The sequence below is a fragment of the Thalassophryne amazonica genome, chromosome 9, assembly GCF_902500255.1.
Source record: "Thalassophryne amazonica chromosome 9, fThaAma1.1, whole genome shotgun sequence".
Taxonomy (NCBI): domain Eukaryota; kingdom Metazoa; phylum Chordata; class Actinopteri; order Batrachoidiformes; family Batrachoididae; genus Thalassophryne; species Thalassophryne amazonica.
The window spans coordinates 65,341,301-65,359,709 of NC_047111.1; the positions used below are offsets into that span (position 1 = coordinate 65,341,301).

General features: G+C 40.5%; 1 protein-coding gene across 1 annotated transcript in view; it reads left to right on the plus strand.

The window, feature by feature from the left end:
• Nucleotides 1–18,409, plus strand: part of stard13a (StAR-related lipid transfer (START) domain containing 13a) — a 104,184-nt gene that overhangs the window by 69,294 nt on the left and 16,481 nt on the right. The window contains 6 exon segments of the mRNA XM_034179078.1: nucleotides 8,171–8,292; nucleotides 9,912–9,975; nucleotides 14,164–15,455; nucleotides 15,547–15,717; nucleotides 17,464–17,623; nucleotides 17,782–17,980. Of these exon segments, the coding sequence (XP_034034969.1) occupies nucleotides 8,171–8,292; nucleotides 9,912–9,975; nucleotides 14,164–15,455; nucleotides 15,547–15,717; nucleotides 17,464–17,623; nucleotides 17,782–17,980 (2,008 nt within the window).

Consider the following 18,409-nt stretch of genomic DNA (forward strand, 5'->3'; position numbering starts at 1 on the left):
TTTTTCAGATTATTTTATTGTTTTCTGGATCATGGGATAATGTCGTCGCGTGCAGGCTGAGATGTTTATGAGCATGAGGCACTGCGAGTCTTTCTTGCAGCGCAAAGCGGCTCGTTAACAACAGACATGCGGCGCGTTATCCATCAGCCGCAATAATGGATTACAGCCGGCGCTGCTGGCATCAAACTCTCGTGTGAAAATGGACTTTTCTTCAGCCAAGAAGGGAGGAATTAAATTATTTTCAGATGTCATTTTGTAAAGGTGGATAAGTTTCAAGATGATCTCACTGAAATGGACAGGTAAGACTGTATTATTTACTTCTTGTGTGAATGGTTTTAATATTTAATAATGTGTTATGCTACTAGCGTACAGTACATTAAATGTATTCTAGAAGGAAACAATATTATTATAAAAATAGCTATTTTCAATCCCTTGTCATTTTTCAGATTTGAACTTGTTTAAAAAGAAAAAAACACTTTTTCTGATGTCACAGATAGTAAAACTATTTTTTTAATCAGGTGATTAGGACCAAAGAGCTGGCAAAAACAAAACAGTTTATCACCTCCACCCATGCCAAAATTGCCTGCATTATTTATTTATCTATTTATTTATTTATTTGTACTCACCATTCTGTGTTCTGAACTCTGCCAGTATCGTCGCTGTTGTCAGACTGAAGGTTTTCCTCCAAAGTTTGTCATCTAAATAAAGCTTAAAACTAGAAATGCTGTGTCCCCCAACAGAAACACCTTCAGACTGGACTTAAAAAAAAAAAAAAAAAAAAAAAAAAAAAAAAAAAAAACTCCACACTAGAAAAAAATTGTCTGAAAACAGCTCAAACTCCACCGTGTTTACAATTGATTTAGGTTTGAATCAGCAGGTGCCGTTCTCTTGACAAGGTAGCAACAATACGGCCGCAGCTGAAATGGGCTATATATATATTATATTATATATATATACATACACACCATGGTCAGTGAGAATTCCATGTCTAACTGGCGTGCATTATTTTCATGTATACGCACACGTAGTTCGGCGAGTTAAGTCAGTGTAATATCACTCCGCTCTGGTCATCACCATAGCAACGCACAAATCAGTTGGCGCAGATCAGCTGTGTTTTGACAGGTGAATGACAGAAACGCGATTAAACATGGATTTCCAAGTGAATTTTTATATTTTTGGCCAAATAAAAACGTTTGAGGAATGGGAAGAGGAGGAGAGCAAACGGAAAGACAGCAAAAGCAACGGCATAAGATTTAACATCGGACGAACTGGACAATATTGAAGACGGGAAAGAAGAGAACAGTTGCCAGGATGAAAATATCTTGAGACTGGCATAAAATAGTCCCAAATACTTACGCATTTTTATCAAGTTCAGTTAACTTAAATAAATGTGTGTTGGCTCACTGTGTGGGACCATGGTATAAGCGGATTAAACAATGAGAAGCTGCATTATACGGTTTGAATGCATGACGCGGAGTCTAATGCAAAATGCATTGTGAATGGATTGTGATCTGATCAGTCAAACCACCTCTGGAGATGCGCAGGGAGCCACTGTGACCACATTGAACAGCAGCTTAAATGTAAATGAATTTACGATCCACATATACAACCCCATTTCCAATGAAGCTGGGACAGTGTGAGATATAAATAAAAACAGAATACAATGCTTTGCAAGCCTCTTCAACCTATATTCAGTTGAATACACCACAAAGACAAGATATTTAATGTTCAAACTGAAGGACTTTTTTTGTTTTTGTGCAAATATTTGCTCATTTTGAAATAGATGCCTGCAACACATTTCAAAAAAGCTGGGACAGGGGAAAAGTTGATGAATGCTCAAAGAACACCTGTTTGGAACATTCCACAGGTGAACAGGTTAATTGGAAACAGGTGAGTGTCATGATTGGGTATAAAAGGAGCATCCCCAAAAGGCCTCAGCTGTTCACAAGCAAAGATGGGGCAAGGATCACCACTTTTTGCACAACTGCGTGAAATCATAATGCAGCAGTTTAAGAACAATGTTTCTCAGTGTTCAATTGCAAGGAATTTAGGGATTCCATCATCTAAAGTCCATAATATAATCAGAAGATTCCAAGAATCTGGAGAACTTCTACACGTAAGCGGCAAGGCTGAAAACCAACATTGAATGCCTGTGACCTTTGATCCCTTTCATTGATCGATTCCGATCATTGTGTAAAGGATCTTACTGCGTGGGCTCAGGAACACTTCAGAAAACCATTGTCAGTTAACACAGTTCATCGCTACATCTATAAGTGCAAGTTAAAACTCTACCATGCAAAGCGAAAGCCATACATCAACAACATCCATAAACACCGCTGCCTTCTCTGGGCCTGTGCTCATTTGAAATGGACAGACGCAAAGTGGAAAAGTGTGCTGTGGTCTGATGAGACCACATTTCAGATTGTTTTTGGAAATTATGGACGTTGTGTCCTCCGGACAAAAGAGGGAAAAGACCATCCGGATTGTTACCAACGCAAAGTTCAAAAGTCAAAAGTGTGTTAGTGCCCATGGCATGGGCAACTTACACATCTGTGATGGCACCATCAATGCTGAAAGCTACATCCATGTTTTGGCGCAACACATGCTGCCATCCAAGCAACATTTTTTTCAGGGACATCCCTGCTTATTTCAGCGAGACAATGCCAAGCCACATTCTGCATGTTACAACAGTGTGGCTTCATGGTAAGAGTGTGGGTACTAGACTGGGTTGCCTGCAGTCCAGACCTGTCGCCCATTGAAAATGTGTAGCGCATTATGGAGCACAAAATATGACAATGGACCCCGGACTGTTGAACAACTGAAGTCGTTCATCAAGCAAGAATGGGAAAGAATTCCACCTACTACGACTTCAACAATTTGTGTCCTCAGTTCCCAAACGCTTATTGAGTGTTGTTAGAAGGAAAGGTGATGTAACACAGTGGTAAACATACCACTGTCCCAACTTTGAAACGTGTTGCAGGAATCCATTTCAAAATGAGGTAAATATTTACACAAAAACAATAAGGTTTATCAGTTTTGAACATTAAATATCTTGCCTTTTGTGGTGTGTTCAATTAAATATAGTTTGAAGAGGATTGCAAATCATTGTATTCTGTTTTTATTTAAATGGTTAATGGACTACATTTATATAGCGCTTTTCCATCTGCATCAGATGCTCAAAGTGCTTTACAAATAATGCCTCACATCACCCTGATGTCAGGGTGCTGCCCTGCATACAAGGCGCTCAATACACACACGGGAGCATACAATTTACATTTCACACAAAGTCCCCAACTTCACTGGAATTGGGGTTGTAACAACTGTGTGGGTCGCTGTCAACCTCTTTTTAACTACAAGTCTTTCTTCTTGCTCTACATTCTTTTTTCAACCACAAACCCCTCTTCAGTAGCCTAAGGTGGCAACATCTTGGCTAGTGTGACATTCTTGCTTTGTGCATGATGCAGCACGCAGCTGTCTCAGTGTTGGGAACCCCAGCAGCTCAGTTGGTCAATGGGACACCCAGCTTTCACCCTGGCTGAGGCAGATAGATGGTTACTTTCAAATATTGCTGCCTGAGTAGTTGCCATCCAGAACCCAAGGTGGTTCAACTGTGTGGTACTCCCAGACCTGGCCTCTACTCCACCTGTATTTGCTGAACACAGGTATATTCTCTGTCTGGATGACACTGACAACCGCCTTCTGCAAAGAAAATGATGCTGCATATGTGTGTTCCTGCATACAGATTTTCCTCTGGCCAGTGTCTGCACGACCACAGCTGGTCCAAATCACCATTATTCTCTGCTTTTAGCTTCAGCATTCAGCTGCCAAAGACCTGTTTAAAAAAGGCAACAGAGCAGCGCACAGCAGTTGGAACATTCGTACTGTCTTGTGTTGTTGGTTTTTAAATTTTTCATTAGGTTTCTATGAGTCAAAGAGTTGGACAAAGCGATCACATCCCAGTGGATTTCAACATGGTCACCGGCGATACATTTGATACCATACGAGTATTTAGACACAAACTTGATATGGGACAGATTATAACGCCAGGTGTAAGCGGATCCTTGGGTTCTAATTGAGTTTGATCATTTTAGGGGTAGGAACATGCTGTGGTAGCTACAGCATCTACAGACTATGGAGCAGCCATCCATCTATTTTTGTAAACTTGTTATTCCAATTTAGTGTCACGTGGGGTTGGAGTGTATCCCAGTGGTTAGTGGACGAGTGGATAACTGAGGTAGAGGCCCCTTAAAACTTAGAGCATCCAACAGAACGTCTTCAATGAGTTCTTTTTTTTTTTATTAACTCTAAAATGAGGGTCACATTTCAGGAAAATGTTGTGAAAAGCAGTTTTTTACCTTTAGCTTCTCACAGAGCTTCAGGAGGCGAAACACATGCTCATGAATTGGTTGATTAGGGATTTTGAGCCTTTAGTGCAACCCCCAGAAGGTTACGCAAGACCACTGGATTCACTTTGTGTGTGTGTGTGTGGTGTGTGTGTGTGTGTGTGTGTGTGTGTGTGTGTGTGTGTGTGTGTGTGTGTGTGTGTGTGTGTGTGTGTGTGTGTGTGTGTGTGTGTGTGTGTGTGTGTGAAAATGAAATTATTCACAATATCTTCCTAACTATGAGAGCTCAACTCAACTTTTTTCTTGTATAGCGCCAAATCACAACAAACAGTTGCCCCAAGGCGCTCCACATTGCAAGGCAAGGCCATACAATAATTATGAAACACAGTCTACGTCTAAAGCAACATAACCAAGGGATGGTCCAGGGTCACCCGATCCAGCCCTAACTATAAGCCTTAGCGAAAAGGAAAGTTTTAAGCCTAATCTTAAAAGTAGAGAGGGTATCTGTCTCCCTGATCTGAATTGGGAGCTGGTTCCACAGGAGAGGAGCCTGAAAGCTGAAGGCTCTGCCTCCCATTCTACTCTTACAAACCCTAGGAACTACAAGTAAGCCCGCAGTCTGAGAGCGAAGCGCTCTAATGGGGTAATATGGTACTATGAGGTCCCTAAGATAAGATGGGACCTGATTATTCAAAACCTTATAAGTAAGAAGAAGAATTTTAATTCTATTCTAGCATTAACAGGAAGCCAATGAAGGGAGGCCAACACGGGTGAGATATGCTCTCTCCTGCTAGTCCCCGTCAGTACTCTAGCTGCAGCATTCTGAACCAACTGAAGGCTTTTTAGGGAACTTTTAGGACAACCTGATAATAATGAATTACAATAGTCCAGCCTAGAGGAAACAAATGCATGAATTAGTTTTTCAGCATCACTCTGAGACAAGACCTTTCTGATTTTAGAGATATTGCGTAAATGCAAAAAGGCAGTCCTACATATTTGTTTAATATGTAGGAGCTGGAAGAAAGAATTCAAGTGCATATGAACCAGTAAACATAATTCCACCTGCTGATCTCCACGTGGCGTCACGATGAAGTCGCATACAAATGAGTACATGGTGATCTCTCTGCTGATTCATAAACACTTGAGATCATCCTTCATGTGAATTTTCATTAAATATCACATGAAGTTTGGTGGTGTGATACAGCAGTTTCCATTTCTAGTGGCTTCCAGTTACTAGTGATAAAACTCACATTATTGTTATCTTTACACATTCATGTCTGTGATACACATCTTGTGTATTGTGGTTTGTAACATTGTTCATTTGTTACCATGTTTTAGTTTAGTTTGAGGACATAATTCAGTCTTCTGAATAGTTTTAATTTTTGTTCCGTTTACTTGGCTAAATATCATTTCGTTGACCTAAAATCTGTTTAATCAGTTAAAACTAAACCAAAAATATGCTGCCAAAGTTGACACTGATTTGTAGTGACCAGGAAATCTTATCTGTGCGATTATGACGTATACAAGTCTGGTTATAAATGAGTATTTACTGACTTACACACTTCTTTGTATTGTGATTTTTATTATTTTTATTGTTGTTATTTTGTGACAACTCAATAATAATGTTCCATGGCTGCTCCTGTGTACGGCGAGGCGGCGTGGGGCCAGACTATGAATTTCTCTGAACGCTTGATTTGCTCAGTTTCCTGTCTAACCCTCTGCTATTGTTCCTCTATGTGACTCTCACTCACTTTTTCCATCATCTCTGTTGCTGTCTTCGTGTCATTACTACATCTCAGTTGTCTTCTGGGTCTATTTCCAGGCATCAGTTCCTGTCCGGAGGGAGGGGGTCATGGAAAGGCCGTGGTATCCCTACTGGGACTCTCACAGCTTCTCTTCATCCACCTTTTCTCCTCTGTTTTTCTCAACCAACCGACACTTTTCTTTGTGTCAGACATGATTTTTTATTTTTTTCTTTAATATTTTTGCTTGCATCCTTCATTGCTTACTTCATTGTTTCCTTCCTCCTCATCTTCCCACCTTTCTGAAAAACTTCCAGACATTCACACAATGATTGCTTAAACAGGAAATGAACTGTTTGAGTTCAGAAGCACACATGGCGCTTCATTAAAGGAGAATGCTGAGATTTCACAACCTGGCCTGAGGCCCTGTTAGTCGACCTCTGGTGAAGGCTCATTCTGTAAGGGCGTACTCACACTGCTGTGCCCAAGCACGCTTGACCGCAAAGTTCAGTTTGTTTGACTAGTGCAGTCTTTCTCAAAGAGTGGTCCGTGAAGGACCCCTAATCATCAGTGAATATATTGATAAAATATCTCATTTTAAAAATATCATATTGTAGCTTAAAAAATGTTTCTCAAACTGTTTAAAAATGATTTCAAAGTCTAACAGATAGTAATACGTTGTTGTTTTTGGATACTTTCAGTGGTTTAGTGGTCTGCAAGATTTTTTTTCTTATTGGTTAAGTGGTTCTTCATCTGAAAAAGCTTGAGAAATACTGTATTAGTGTGAGTACTCCATACCCTGCCCAGTGCATGGTGCGGGTCACTGTACCCAGGTCCACTTGCAGAGGTGGTCTGGGACACAGTACATTTAGTGCGATACACATATGTAGATTGATCGCTTATAGTGCCAGAGCATGAATTTTGGACATCACATCATTGACGTGAGCGTTACATTATTGTTACTACTTAGATAGCACAGTTTTCAATTTCTTCAAGAACATTTGGGTTAAAAACAGGTCTGGTTTTTTTTTACCTTACTGATGACTATGTGAGCAAAACCGCAAAATACTTCCTCTTCATTTGCTGCCTCATTAAAATCTTGCCAGGCTTATGGCACGATTGATTGATTAATACCTTATTGCACAATAAATCACACTAGGTGTTTACAAGACCATCAAGGCCTGAAACATCTCAAAATAATCCACATCAGTGATGCATTACTGTGTTGTGGGAGCCATTTTGCCAGGTACACAGTTTTCCTGTGTAACTGAGCTACATTTGAAGTATTGCATATTGTTCTGCTACCTAAAAAAAAAAAAAAGAAAAAGAAAAATCTGCCTTAAAAAAGTCTGGTATTGAGTTGTTTTGAGTTAGGCCTTTTTGGCTATTTGGTTGGTTTTGTTGCAGAGACCTGGCAACCCATGTGGGAAAGTGCTCTTTGTTAAAACAAAAGTCACTTCCTGATCATGGAAACAGGCACAGGATGTGTAGTGCAATGTAAGGGCAGGCGAGCAGGAGAGGGGGGCACTCATTCTCAAGCATGGTACAAGGCATTCAGGCCTGGTGTGAGTACACCTTAATACCTAGCCCCTCATCTGCAGTCAACTTGTAATGCCTCAGTAGAGAGCGTTGCTGGGGGAGGATGGCTAGGCTAAGGTAAGCAGCTAATTGTGTAATTGGTTGACTTTACACTTCTAATGCCATTTTCACCTGTTTAGTGAGGGTGCTTTGAGCTTGTTCTGTGACATTACATTAATTATCAGGTTAGGATGTGACGTTATTCACATTCTAAAACAATATTGCACCAATTAATTTTATTTTTGTCCCAAGCAAAATGATGAACCTTAAGACATCTAAAAATAGATCCCAAGATGAAAATTGCCAAATTTCCTTTTAAATTTTGGGTTATGGATGCCTGTATTTTGGTTTCAGGACACTTGGCACTATGTAGAAGAATCCTAGTCATCTTGGGCTTGAGATAATGTGTACATGTGTACTAATATGTCAGATGCAGATCAGAGATACTGCAGTACTTAACAGACTCCATTAACAGTTAACTGCCCGTGTCCTGTCTGCTGCTGATCATTAACTCAAAATATTTTCTCTCTCATTCTTTCTGGTACAGACTCTCTGTTCCCGATTGATATTTCCGCTGTGAAGAGGGACCACGACTTCTTGGACCGGGACCTGGTAGAGCCTTTATGTCGGTAAGACAAAATCATGGACGCTTTTTTTTTTCCGAGTACCCCGAACTGTCCCAGTGGCCCAGTGCTTATCATTTAGACATCCGACCCCGACCCTCAATGAACTCATCATCCCTGTATCACCCTCTGATACTCCAGCTTTGATCTGGTCACCTTCCCTCCCCTCTGCCATAGTCAGAGCACAGACCCTCAGGGGGCAAAACAAGGCATGAAAGGTAATAAGGAAGGAGAGGGGGGGTGCGTGCACAACCAGATGGCTCTGTGTGTGATTTAAGTCTGTTTGCACACCTTGATACTTTTCGTAATTCAGAGACCCCAGTTTCTATTTGATCCAAATCATCATTTTTCTTGAAAATGACAGAAAAGTCCTGTTTTGACCTCTGACCCCTTATGCAATGAGCCCTTGCTGTATTTGAGTATCGAGTCAGCAATTCAAAGTATTTATGTCCACATGTATAAGAGGTAAACTTCACAAAATAACGACACAAGTTAACATCTATCTTACAACTTATCGTGATGTCACGCAGAAATGTTTTTTGTGATTGGAATAAACTAACAACAAATCAAGATAAGACTAGTCCCAAAAATCCACATGCAGCAGCCTGTAGTGTAGCGGGTCGTACACAGGAGGAGATATTTGCTTAGTTTTCTATTATTTACTTGGGCTGACATGAAAGCACAGAACTTAAAGCTAGAGTGTGTAGCATTCATTGTCATCCAGTGGTGAGTTTTAGATTGCATTATGCCATCGTTAGTCACAGTGTTTGTTCTCAAGCTTGTTTGCATGGACTAGCAACCAGTAGACACAGTGTCTGGTGGAGCAACCACTGATTCCTCTCTTTTGCTTCAGTTTTATGGCTGTACTGCAAAATGTGAAAGGCAGAGTAAGTATGTTTCCTTAAGGCTACTTTATTAACAAGATGGTACAACATGGTGGCCTCCATGAGGGGGCCCTCTCCAATGTAGGTATGAAGGGCTCATTCTAAGATAATGAATCCTCATTGATTCATTGTTGCAGTTGACATAATGACCAAATGGTTATGAATGCTATATTCCATTCATGCTAATAAATGCCTCTAAATCCTACACACTGTAGCTTTAATGGTGTAGTAAAAATGACGTTTATATCTAGACCCACAGCAACCACAGGAGAAATTATTTGCATTGTACCATCCTGCACAAACGAAGGGTGTGAGAATTCTTACGACGCTGTCCTGGATTTCATTGTGTGGCAGTTTGCACGAATGAACAAAGAAAGGCTGAATGATTTAAAATGGCATTGATCATGAGCCAGAAAACATGTTTTTAATGAATCCATTTAAAAAGACACCACAGACACCATCACCCCCAAGGTGTCATGGGGGGAGGTACTTGATGGGACAGAAAGGTGTGGAGACAAGCTTATTTGGGTTTCCCCCAGCACTGTGGTGCAAGAGAGGAGGTGTGAGACAGGATAGGCTAGCAGAGGGATCAGCTGTGTTTAGGGGAGAGGTATTCTTTCAGGATAGCATCAGTCTCGGGGAGTGATGCTAGAGAAAGGGAGGAAGGAATAAAGGGGAAGGAGGAGAACAGTGTCTCACAGCTCTAATATGTTTGGCTCTTTGTGTATATCTGTGCTACAGACGTCTAAATACCCTGAATAAGTGTGCCTCCATGAAACTGGATGTCAGCCACCCCAAGAAGAAAGTAAGTACCATTTTTAGCTGTAAGCGTTATCTCATGACTTGAGATACTATGCTGCTTTACAAGACAACACTTGGTGGTCATGAATAGACACATTTTTATGTTTTTGTGGAGGAGAATTCTACAGTCTGTTCATTTTGTTATTTAGTATGCACAATTGGAAATGTGAAGCAAAATGGTTTTAGCATTCTGCGCTGTGGTAAAATTCAGATAATCTAATGCATTACAGCTGGAATTCCATCATTCATAGTGGACAAACAGCTGTGCTGAACACAACAAATGATTGCCTACTTATTCTCATTAATACTTAATTCTTATTTGTTGTGCTGGTGGAGTGTCACAACCGTTTCACTCATTGGGGTGTATGATTAGTTACTTTATTTGTTTCCATGATAAAGCACAGTTCAGTTCTTGAGTAATACACATCTATTTGTTTTATTAATTATTATTTTAATTATAATTATTATAATTACAATTATTATTTATTATTTATCCCAAAATGGTACAACCAGCAGGCCTAGGCTTTGGCAGTCATAGGAACTGACAAGTTTATTTCAAGCTACAGTACATGTAACTTTAACCACACCTGCTCCTAATTTTTATCATACATGTGATAAGATTATTCCCAGCAACAAGCCCATGGGGCAGTATTCAGCAGGTTGCGGGCATGTCTATGATATACAGTGAGGAAAATAAGTATTTGAACACCCTGCGGTTTTGCAAGTTCTCCCACTTAGGACCTGGTCAATGACCTGAAGAGAGCTGGAACCACAGTCACAAAGATTACATTAGTAACACATGATGCTGTCATGGTTTAAAATCCTGCAGGGCAGCAAGGTCCCACTGCTCAAGCCAGCACATTTCCAGGCCCATTTGAAGTTCACCAGTGACCATCTGGATGATCCAGAGGAGGCATGGGAGAAGGTCATGTGGTCAGATGAGACCAGAATAGAGCTTTTTGGAATCAACTCCACTTACCATGTTTAGAGGATAAGAACAACCCCAAGAAAACCATCCCAACCGTGAAGCATGGGGGTGGAAACATCATACTCTGGGGGTGCAAAGGAGACAGCATGACTGCACCGTATTGAAGGGAGGATGGATGAGGTCATGTATTGTGAGATTTTGGCAAACAACCTCCTTCCCTCAGTAAGAGCATTGAAGATGGGTAATGGCTGGGTCTTCCAGCATGACAATGACCCCAAACACACAGCCAGGGCAACTAAGGAGGGGCTCCGTAAGAAGCATTTCAAGGTCCTGGAGTGGCCTGGCCAGTCTCCAGACCTGAACTCAATAGAAAATCTTTGGAGGGAGCTGAAACTCCAAACCTGAAAGATCTAGAGAAGATCTGTATGGAGGAGTGGACCAAAATCCCTGCTGCAGTGTGTGAAAACCTGGTGAAAAACTACAGGAAATGTTTGACCTCTGTAATTGCAAACAAAGGCTACTGTACCAAATATTAACATTGATTTTCACAGGTGTTCAAATACTTATTTGCAGCAGTAGCATACAAGTAAATTATTAAAAAAATCATACATTGTGATTTCTGGACCTTTTTTTTTTATGTCTTTCACAACGTGTGTGTAGGCTCTCAGTTGTCCAGGTGGTTTCCATAGTAGAGAAGCTTGAATCTTCGACTGGACTGGGTTGCTTGATGCGAGGACGTTTCGCTTCAAATCGCAGAAGCTTCCTCAGCTAAAATTCTTGCTCTGGAAGTCTGTCTTCTGTCTGACTCTTGTAGAGAAGAATAAAACAGAAGCCAACAAAAGCTGGAGTTTTAAACCTAACCAGACCCCTCCTACTGAGAGGCAGACTGCTATAGTCTGTCTTATATAGTATATATTGTTTAGTCATTAGCCTATAGCAGTGAAAGTAAGATGAAAATTTCAGACCCCTCCATGATTTCTAAGTGGGAGAACTTGCAAAACCGCAGGATGTTCAAATACTTATTTTCCTCACTGTATCTTATTTTAATATAACAGCTTAGTGGACACTTGTCATTTGATTGGTGGGTTGTATGTCACGTGACATGGATTATTCATACCATTTGCCATTGTATTTCTTTGACTGTGCAATAGTTCTTTTTTTTCGCATGCAATTTTGGTGCTATATGAAATGTGTTATTGCATGCCCTGACCACCATGCATGCTCACACTACCGGGGGGGAGGCATTTAGCTAAACATAGCAGTTTGTTTTGCTGGTGGACGACGATTTGAAGGAGCTAATTGACACTTCTAATTTCTCTAACAAAAAACAAATCCATTACACTGTAAGTCATCTGGAGGCATGAAGAGCTGTTAGGATGAAAAGCTGGACAAATGTCTGATGTGATTCCCCCCCCCACTGGACTGGGGAACTACAGGAAGTTTCTTTTTTCTCTCTCTCTCGTTGAATGGTACATTTCATCTTTCACCTCATGACATAGTTGTACCATTGAACTCATAAACATTCATTATTTGTATAATATACCGTTTTAATCTGCTGAGTTACAAGATGATTGCATTTATTAGATTTGAGTTATTGTGTTAACAACCTGGCGGGATGAATGAACCAAAGTCAAATTCCTTGTATACGTGTAGATACTTGGTGAATAAAGGCTATTCTGATTCTGATTCACTTACAGTATCTATTCATTTGCTGTATTGTACAGAATGCATGGCCAGGTTTGAAAAGACAGTTGACTAAATTTGTGGTTTTTGTTTTTTTTTTCTCCAGGTTACCTTATATTTGCAATCAGCACTGTGGACTCAAAACAGCATAGAACTGATGATTTTTTTCTTGTCATGTTGAAAACATTTTATGAAGGGAGCGTAAAATTGAAGTCAGTTTTACAGCCCCAGGAATTTGAAATATTGACATTTTATTTCCTATTGTATTTTTTTTAATAAGCAAATCATTCAGCTGTCATTTATGAGTATTTTACTTCTGCTTTACATAAATAAGTCAGTGACTATTGTCAAAAAACAAGTTTTTTACTCATCACCCATGCTTAACATGCAATGATTTCAGGCAAATCAGAGTGCCACATTTACTCAGTAAGTTTCAAATCAGTCTTTATTCTACCTTGTATGGATAAATGTGGTTCAGATTTCATGTTAAATATCCTCAAAGTTCCACAGCTCTAGTTTGTATGTTGAAACACCTATGCTATTTGCAAAATTTGTCTGAAACAGCTTGTTTTAGACTTGTGTTAATGTCACATTCATCCATAGCTGTATTTGTCTGTGAGATATACTCAGTCAGGCTTATATGACCCTTAAAATTCTCCTTCGACAGTCACATCATTTGTCAAGATAACTTGCTAATGAGCTAGCTAGCTAGCGATTTTTGTACTGCAGGAAGGGTATATGCCACATATGTTAAGACAAACGTGTGCTTTTTGTGGAATTTGAGGTTCATGTTTCGTATTCCAGCAATTTCATGTTAATGAGTTGTGTTTTTTAAATGTAGATTTAACCAGATAACATTGACCAGAATAAGTAAGCTAATTCAAAGCCATTGTTGAATTGCATGACCGAAGTAATTAAAAAACAAAAATAACTGTAGGGTAAAATCAAAAGATAAAATTATGAAAAAATAAAATTATGCATAATGCACAATATTATGCATGTGTACTTCTGTGACCATTAAGTCATATCTGTGTTGGTCTTAATTTTGGTGTCAAATTATTTGGTGGTATACTAAAGTGTACCACCATGACTGTTACAAATAACGAAATTTGCCCACTGCTCGGATCTCACTAACCACCGAGACTATTCCCTAAAGTTCAGTGTTGACCTTTGACTCCATTAAACATGATGTCTAGTCGCTGTATTTCATTAACAGATCGCTGATACAGAAGAGTAATAGGTTATTAGCCAGTCTAAGCATATGGTTTCCTCCAACATAGCAGGCCATGGGCGGTAGTAACAAATTGTTTGGTTATAAACAGTATGTAGTTGCTTATTCTAAAAAAGAAAAAAAAAATAGCAACTGTATTACTTCTATACTATCATGCAGGCTTGTGCCAAAGTGAATGGTGAACATCAGGCTGAGATGCAGGGGTAGATCCAGGATTCTGTAAAGGGGGTGCATTTGGGGGGAGCCCGTGCAGCCCTGGATCTGCCCCTGGAGATGTTCATATTGGTTTTGCTTTCTTGACTGAGTATTTCATGGGTACTCTCCTTAATGTCTCTTCTATTGTTCCATAGGGTGATGACTCTGATGAAGATGATCCATTGGCTATCAGTAAAAGGTGGACCTTTGAGTGGAGCAGCCGACGATGGTCTCGCCTACAAGATTTCCTATTGGATGGTACCAGTGAAAGCAGCCCGACGGGTCAGGGGGAGGGTCTGCACAGCACAGTGAGCAGTGAGAGCGTCTTGACAGATCTGAGTGAGCAGGAAATCACAGAAACCTCCTCACTCCACAGCGAGGACTCTACCTCCGCCATGCCTGACTCCATATCTATGGCATCACTATCTGCTTCCTACCAAGCACCACGAGAACTTCCACACTACAACTCCTTGCCAATTAAAAGCAGAGGAGGGCGGAGTAAAGCCAAAGAATTTTTGCGTCGAATGGAAATAATGCGCACTTGGGGGCCCTCAACAAGGAGGAAAAGCTCAAATCGCAGGCCACCACTGGTCATCAGTGGACCGATGTTACAGGGGGAGGAACCTCATGCACTACAGATACTTCAGTGCACTCCCATTAGCCAGTTAGAACAAAGCTACCAAACCGATGGTGATCCATCCTCTGTCTTCCATGGCAAAGATTCTCAAGACGAACCTGTGGAGAGTGTGAGCCCCTCTGAGACCACAGTGTCCATTGTGAAGAAACATGTGAGCGCAAAACCTCGCGCTGCTAGCAAGCGAAGCATTATGTATCTAGAGGACATGGAGTTGCCTTCTCAGGGTAAGAGGACTGAAGGACCAAGCCAGCTTGGCAGAAACCAATTTCACTCCTATGAAAATCTCCTTATTCACATCCCCAAAGACCATAAGCCAGGCACTTTTCCCAAAGCTCTTTCTATAGAGAGCTTGGCTCCATCCTCTGGTCACAGAATCAATTGTCCTCAAACACAGGCTCAAACCTCTCCCCCAAACAGTGGCTTGAGCCAGCCCTGGTCTGCTAAACCTCTGTCTAAGCTGGCCAGTTCTGGATTTCCAAAAGGCAGCAGGGTGAGTGTATATGACAATGTGCCGGGGTCCCACCTGTATGCCAGCACAGGAGATCTTTTAGATCTTGAGAAAGAGGACAGCCTGTTCCCTCATCTAGATGACATCGTCCAGCATGTCAGTGGCTTGCAGCAGATAGTGGACCATTGGAGCCGCAACGTGCTGCCTGAAGGCGACGCAGGGGATGGGGAGGAGGAAGGAGAGGGCAGGACAACCCCCAGCGAAGGAGAGAGAGATGGGATGTCTTTGAATGACACAGACTCCACAGGCACCAATCGGGAGAGACGGGACTCTGGGGTTGGAGCATCATTGACGAGACCACGGTAAGGATCTGTTCAGATGTTCAACTTGACCTGTTTAAACTTTTACCTTGTCTTTATATTATCTCCTGCTTTTTCTTTCACTACATCTTAGTCTACGATGGCCTAGTTTCAGGATGTTGGATCCTCTAAACCAACCGGCGTGTTCACTGCAGATAAGTAGCCAATCAGCAGGCCAGCTCAGCCTCCTGCAGAAGTTCTCTTTGCTTCGTCTCACCGCCATCATGGAGAAATACTCCATGTCTAATAAACATGGGTGGACATGGTAGGTCTGCATTCTGTCGTAGAAATGCATGTGAAACAATTGTGAAAGATCTTCAAAAGCAGTCATGTGCATTTACCTAATTACAGTGACAGCTTTTGTGTATTGTTGTTTTTGGTTTTTCTGTTTTTACTGTGCTACAATGCATTTATTTAAAATAGGCCTTATTATACTGCTTGCTAACAAGCTCATGCAATACAGTTCACCAAGAGTCATCAGAACACATAATGAATTTTTGAAGCTCAAAACATTTCACAGACAGTGTTATGTGTATATATGGTGATGAATTTGAAGCAACCTGTCTTTCAGATGTATAAAAAACTGGTTACTATGTCTGTTGCTTTAAATAAAAATGAACTGCTGCTCACTTTGGACAGCAGTCACCCTCCATCTCTCTCACACAGACAATGTAGGCATGTGCCCCACAGACCAGCTCAGTGAGGGGTAAAGTTTTCCAGAAATGATCTGTAATTAGCAATAACTGATGAGTTGTTGGTTAGCATTAGCATAAATGGTCATATTAATTGACCAATTGCCTACCATCAACCACTAAGCATGGGCAGCAACCACTAAAGTTAGCATCAGCTAGCTTCAGCCGTGGTTAGCATAAACCATGGATATCTTCACAGGTGGTGTTCATTACATGTTGTGAAGTCAGAAATTATTGGTTCCAAAAAAAAAAAAAAAAAAAAACTAGCGGTATTTGAATGTGTGGACAGGTTGGAGTTTTATTTATTGATTTGTTTTGCGGGGAAACCTAGGTGAAAAATAAATGTTTCAATTTAACTCATTTGATGTTGTAAGAACTATAATCATGGTGTCCACCATCATGATTGTAGGACCAGTGATATTACAAATGCTATTGAATAACTTACTACAAATCATTTACTTTTGTATGTGATGTGTTTGCATTATGTATTACTGAAATTGCTAGCATTCCAGTTTTTACAAGACATTTGCAGTAATTGATATTGTCACTGAGTCTAGACTACAAAGGGAAATGTACTCATCTACGGTATTTTATGTCTTATTTATCCACAGCAAGCACCAACAATAATTTTATGTATTCCTTGAAAGGACTTCAACAATACTAAATGTGTGCATGATTACCTCAGTAAATGTAATTAAATCTTTGAAACTCTGACACATTTATAAAACATTATAGTTAGCCTTACCTTAGCCCAGCTGTCCTCTTCATTGCTGTTCTGGGTGTCCCACACAATCCAAACAAGTGGATTGCCAAGTCATATGAAAGTTAGGTTCTTCCCTCTCTTTATTCTAGAGTATGGTCTTTCGTTTGAGAACATACCTGGTATGTCCTCCTGATTCAGATCTTCCTGTTTTACAGCAGTTATCATCCAGCTTAATGGTACATTACTCCAACCTTCTTATCCAGAGTGATCCAAATAAATGATTTATAGTCCTGAAAATACAGTAGAAAAAAGGTATTATAGTAGTATAGTACTCCTTTAACATATTTGATGTGACTGTATCACAAAACAGCAGGATTGCATGAACAGTAAACACCTGCAATAGCCAGAGAAACCTATTGGAGTGGCACTCGTTAGAGTACATACTTCCATGAAAAACCAGCACTCTCCTTGCCCAAATTCAAATGCTAACTCATAGCCCTGCTATTGATAAGCACTGTGTTTGTGCATTAATTTTTAAATGAAGAGACAAATATTGAAGAAATCACTATCCAGTATTGCCCTCACACAATGCTTTTTTTCTCTGCATCGCTTACAGGTCTGTGCCAAAGTTTATGAAGCGCATGAAGGTACCCGACTACAAAGAGAGGAGTGTGTTTGGTGTTCCCCTTATCGTCCATGTTCAGCGTTGCGGTTTTCCACTCCCTCTGTGTTTACAGCAGGCCCTCAGCCATCTCAGAACGCACTGTCTGGACCAGGTTAGAGCAGACAGCACACTGATATTTCAAAATCACATAATTTTAGACATATTTACGCCAAAGAAGAGCAACATTTACTTGTACTGTAGCGCTATGAAATATAACCAGTGTCAAAAAAGTGCTTTTCTCGCCATATTTACCCCTATTGCTTTTCTCAGGTGGGATTGTTTCGTAAATCGGGGGTTAAATCTCGGATTCAGGCTTTGAGGCAGCAGTGTGAATTGACACCTGATTATGTGAGCTATGAGGATCAGTCGGCTTACGACGTGGCTGATATGGTCAAACAGTTCTTCAGAGACCTACCTGAGCCACTGCTAACCAGCAAGCTGGGAGAAACCTTCCTTCACATTTACCAGTGTAAGTCCCACTGAGGGTGTGCACCAGGCACAGATTGAATTGTCCACTCATTTCTCTATATGTTGCACCTCTTGGTCAGATTACACATCGCAATGGGATTGACTTTCACTGTAATGCTAATGAAATGCAGATGTACATACCAAGTTGTTGATAAAGTTGCAAAACTGGAGCCTCGAAGGATGTCTTGGAATTTTCTACTTGTGAACTTACATGAGATGATGATTGTTGTTGGTCTAGTTAGACAGAGATGTCTCCATGATAAATTTACGTAGTGACATGGGGCTAGTGATTGACTTAAAAAAGTTGGTCTGATTTTTTTTTTTTTTTTTGACCAATCATTGTCCTTTGACCTGCATATTAAAAAAAGTGGTTAAGACCTCCCATTTCCACCTCCATAACATTGCAATGATTAGGCCTATCGTCTCTGAT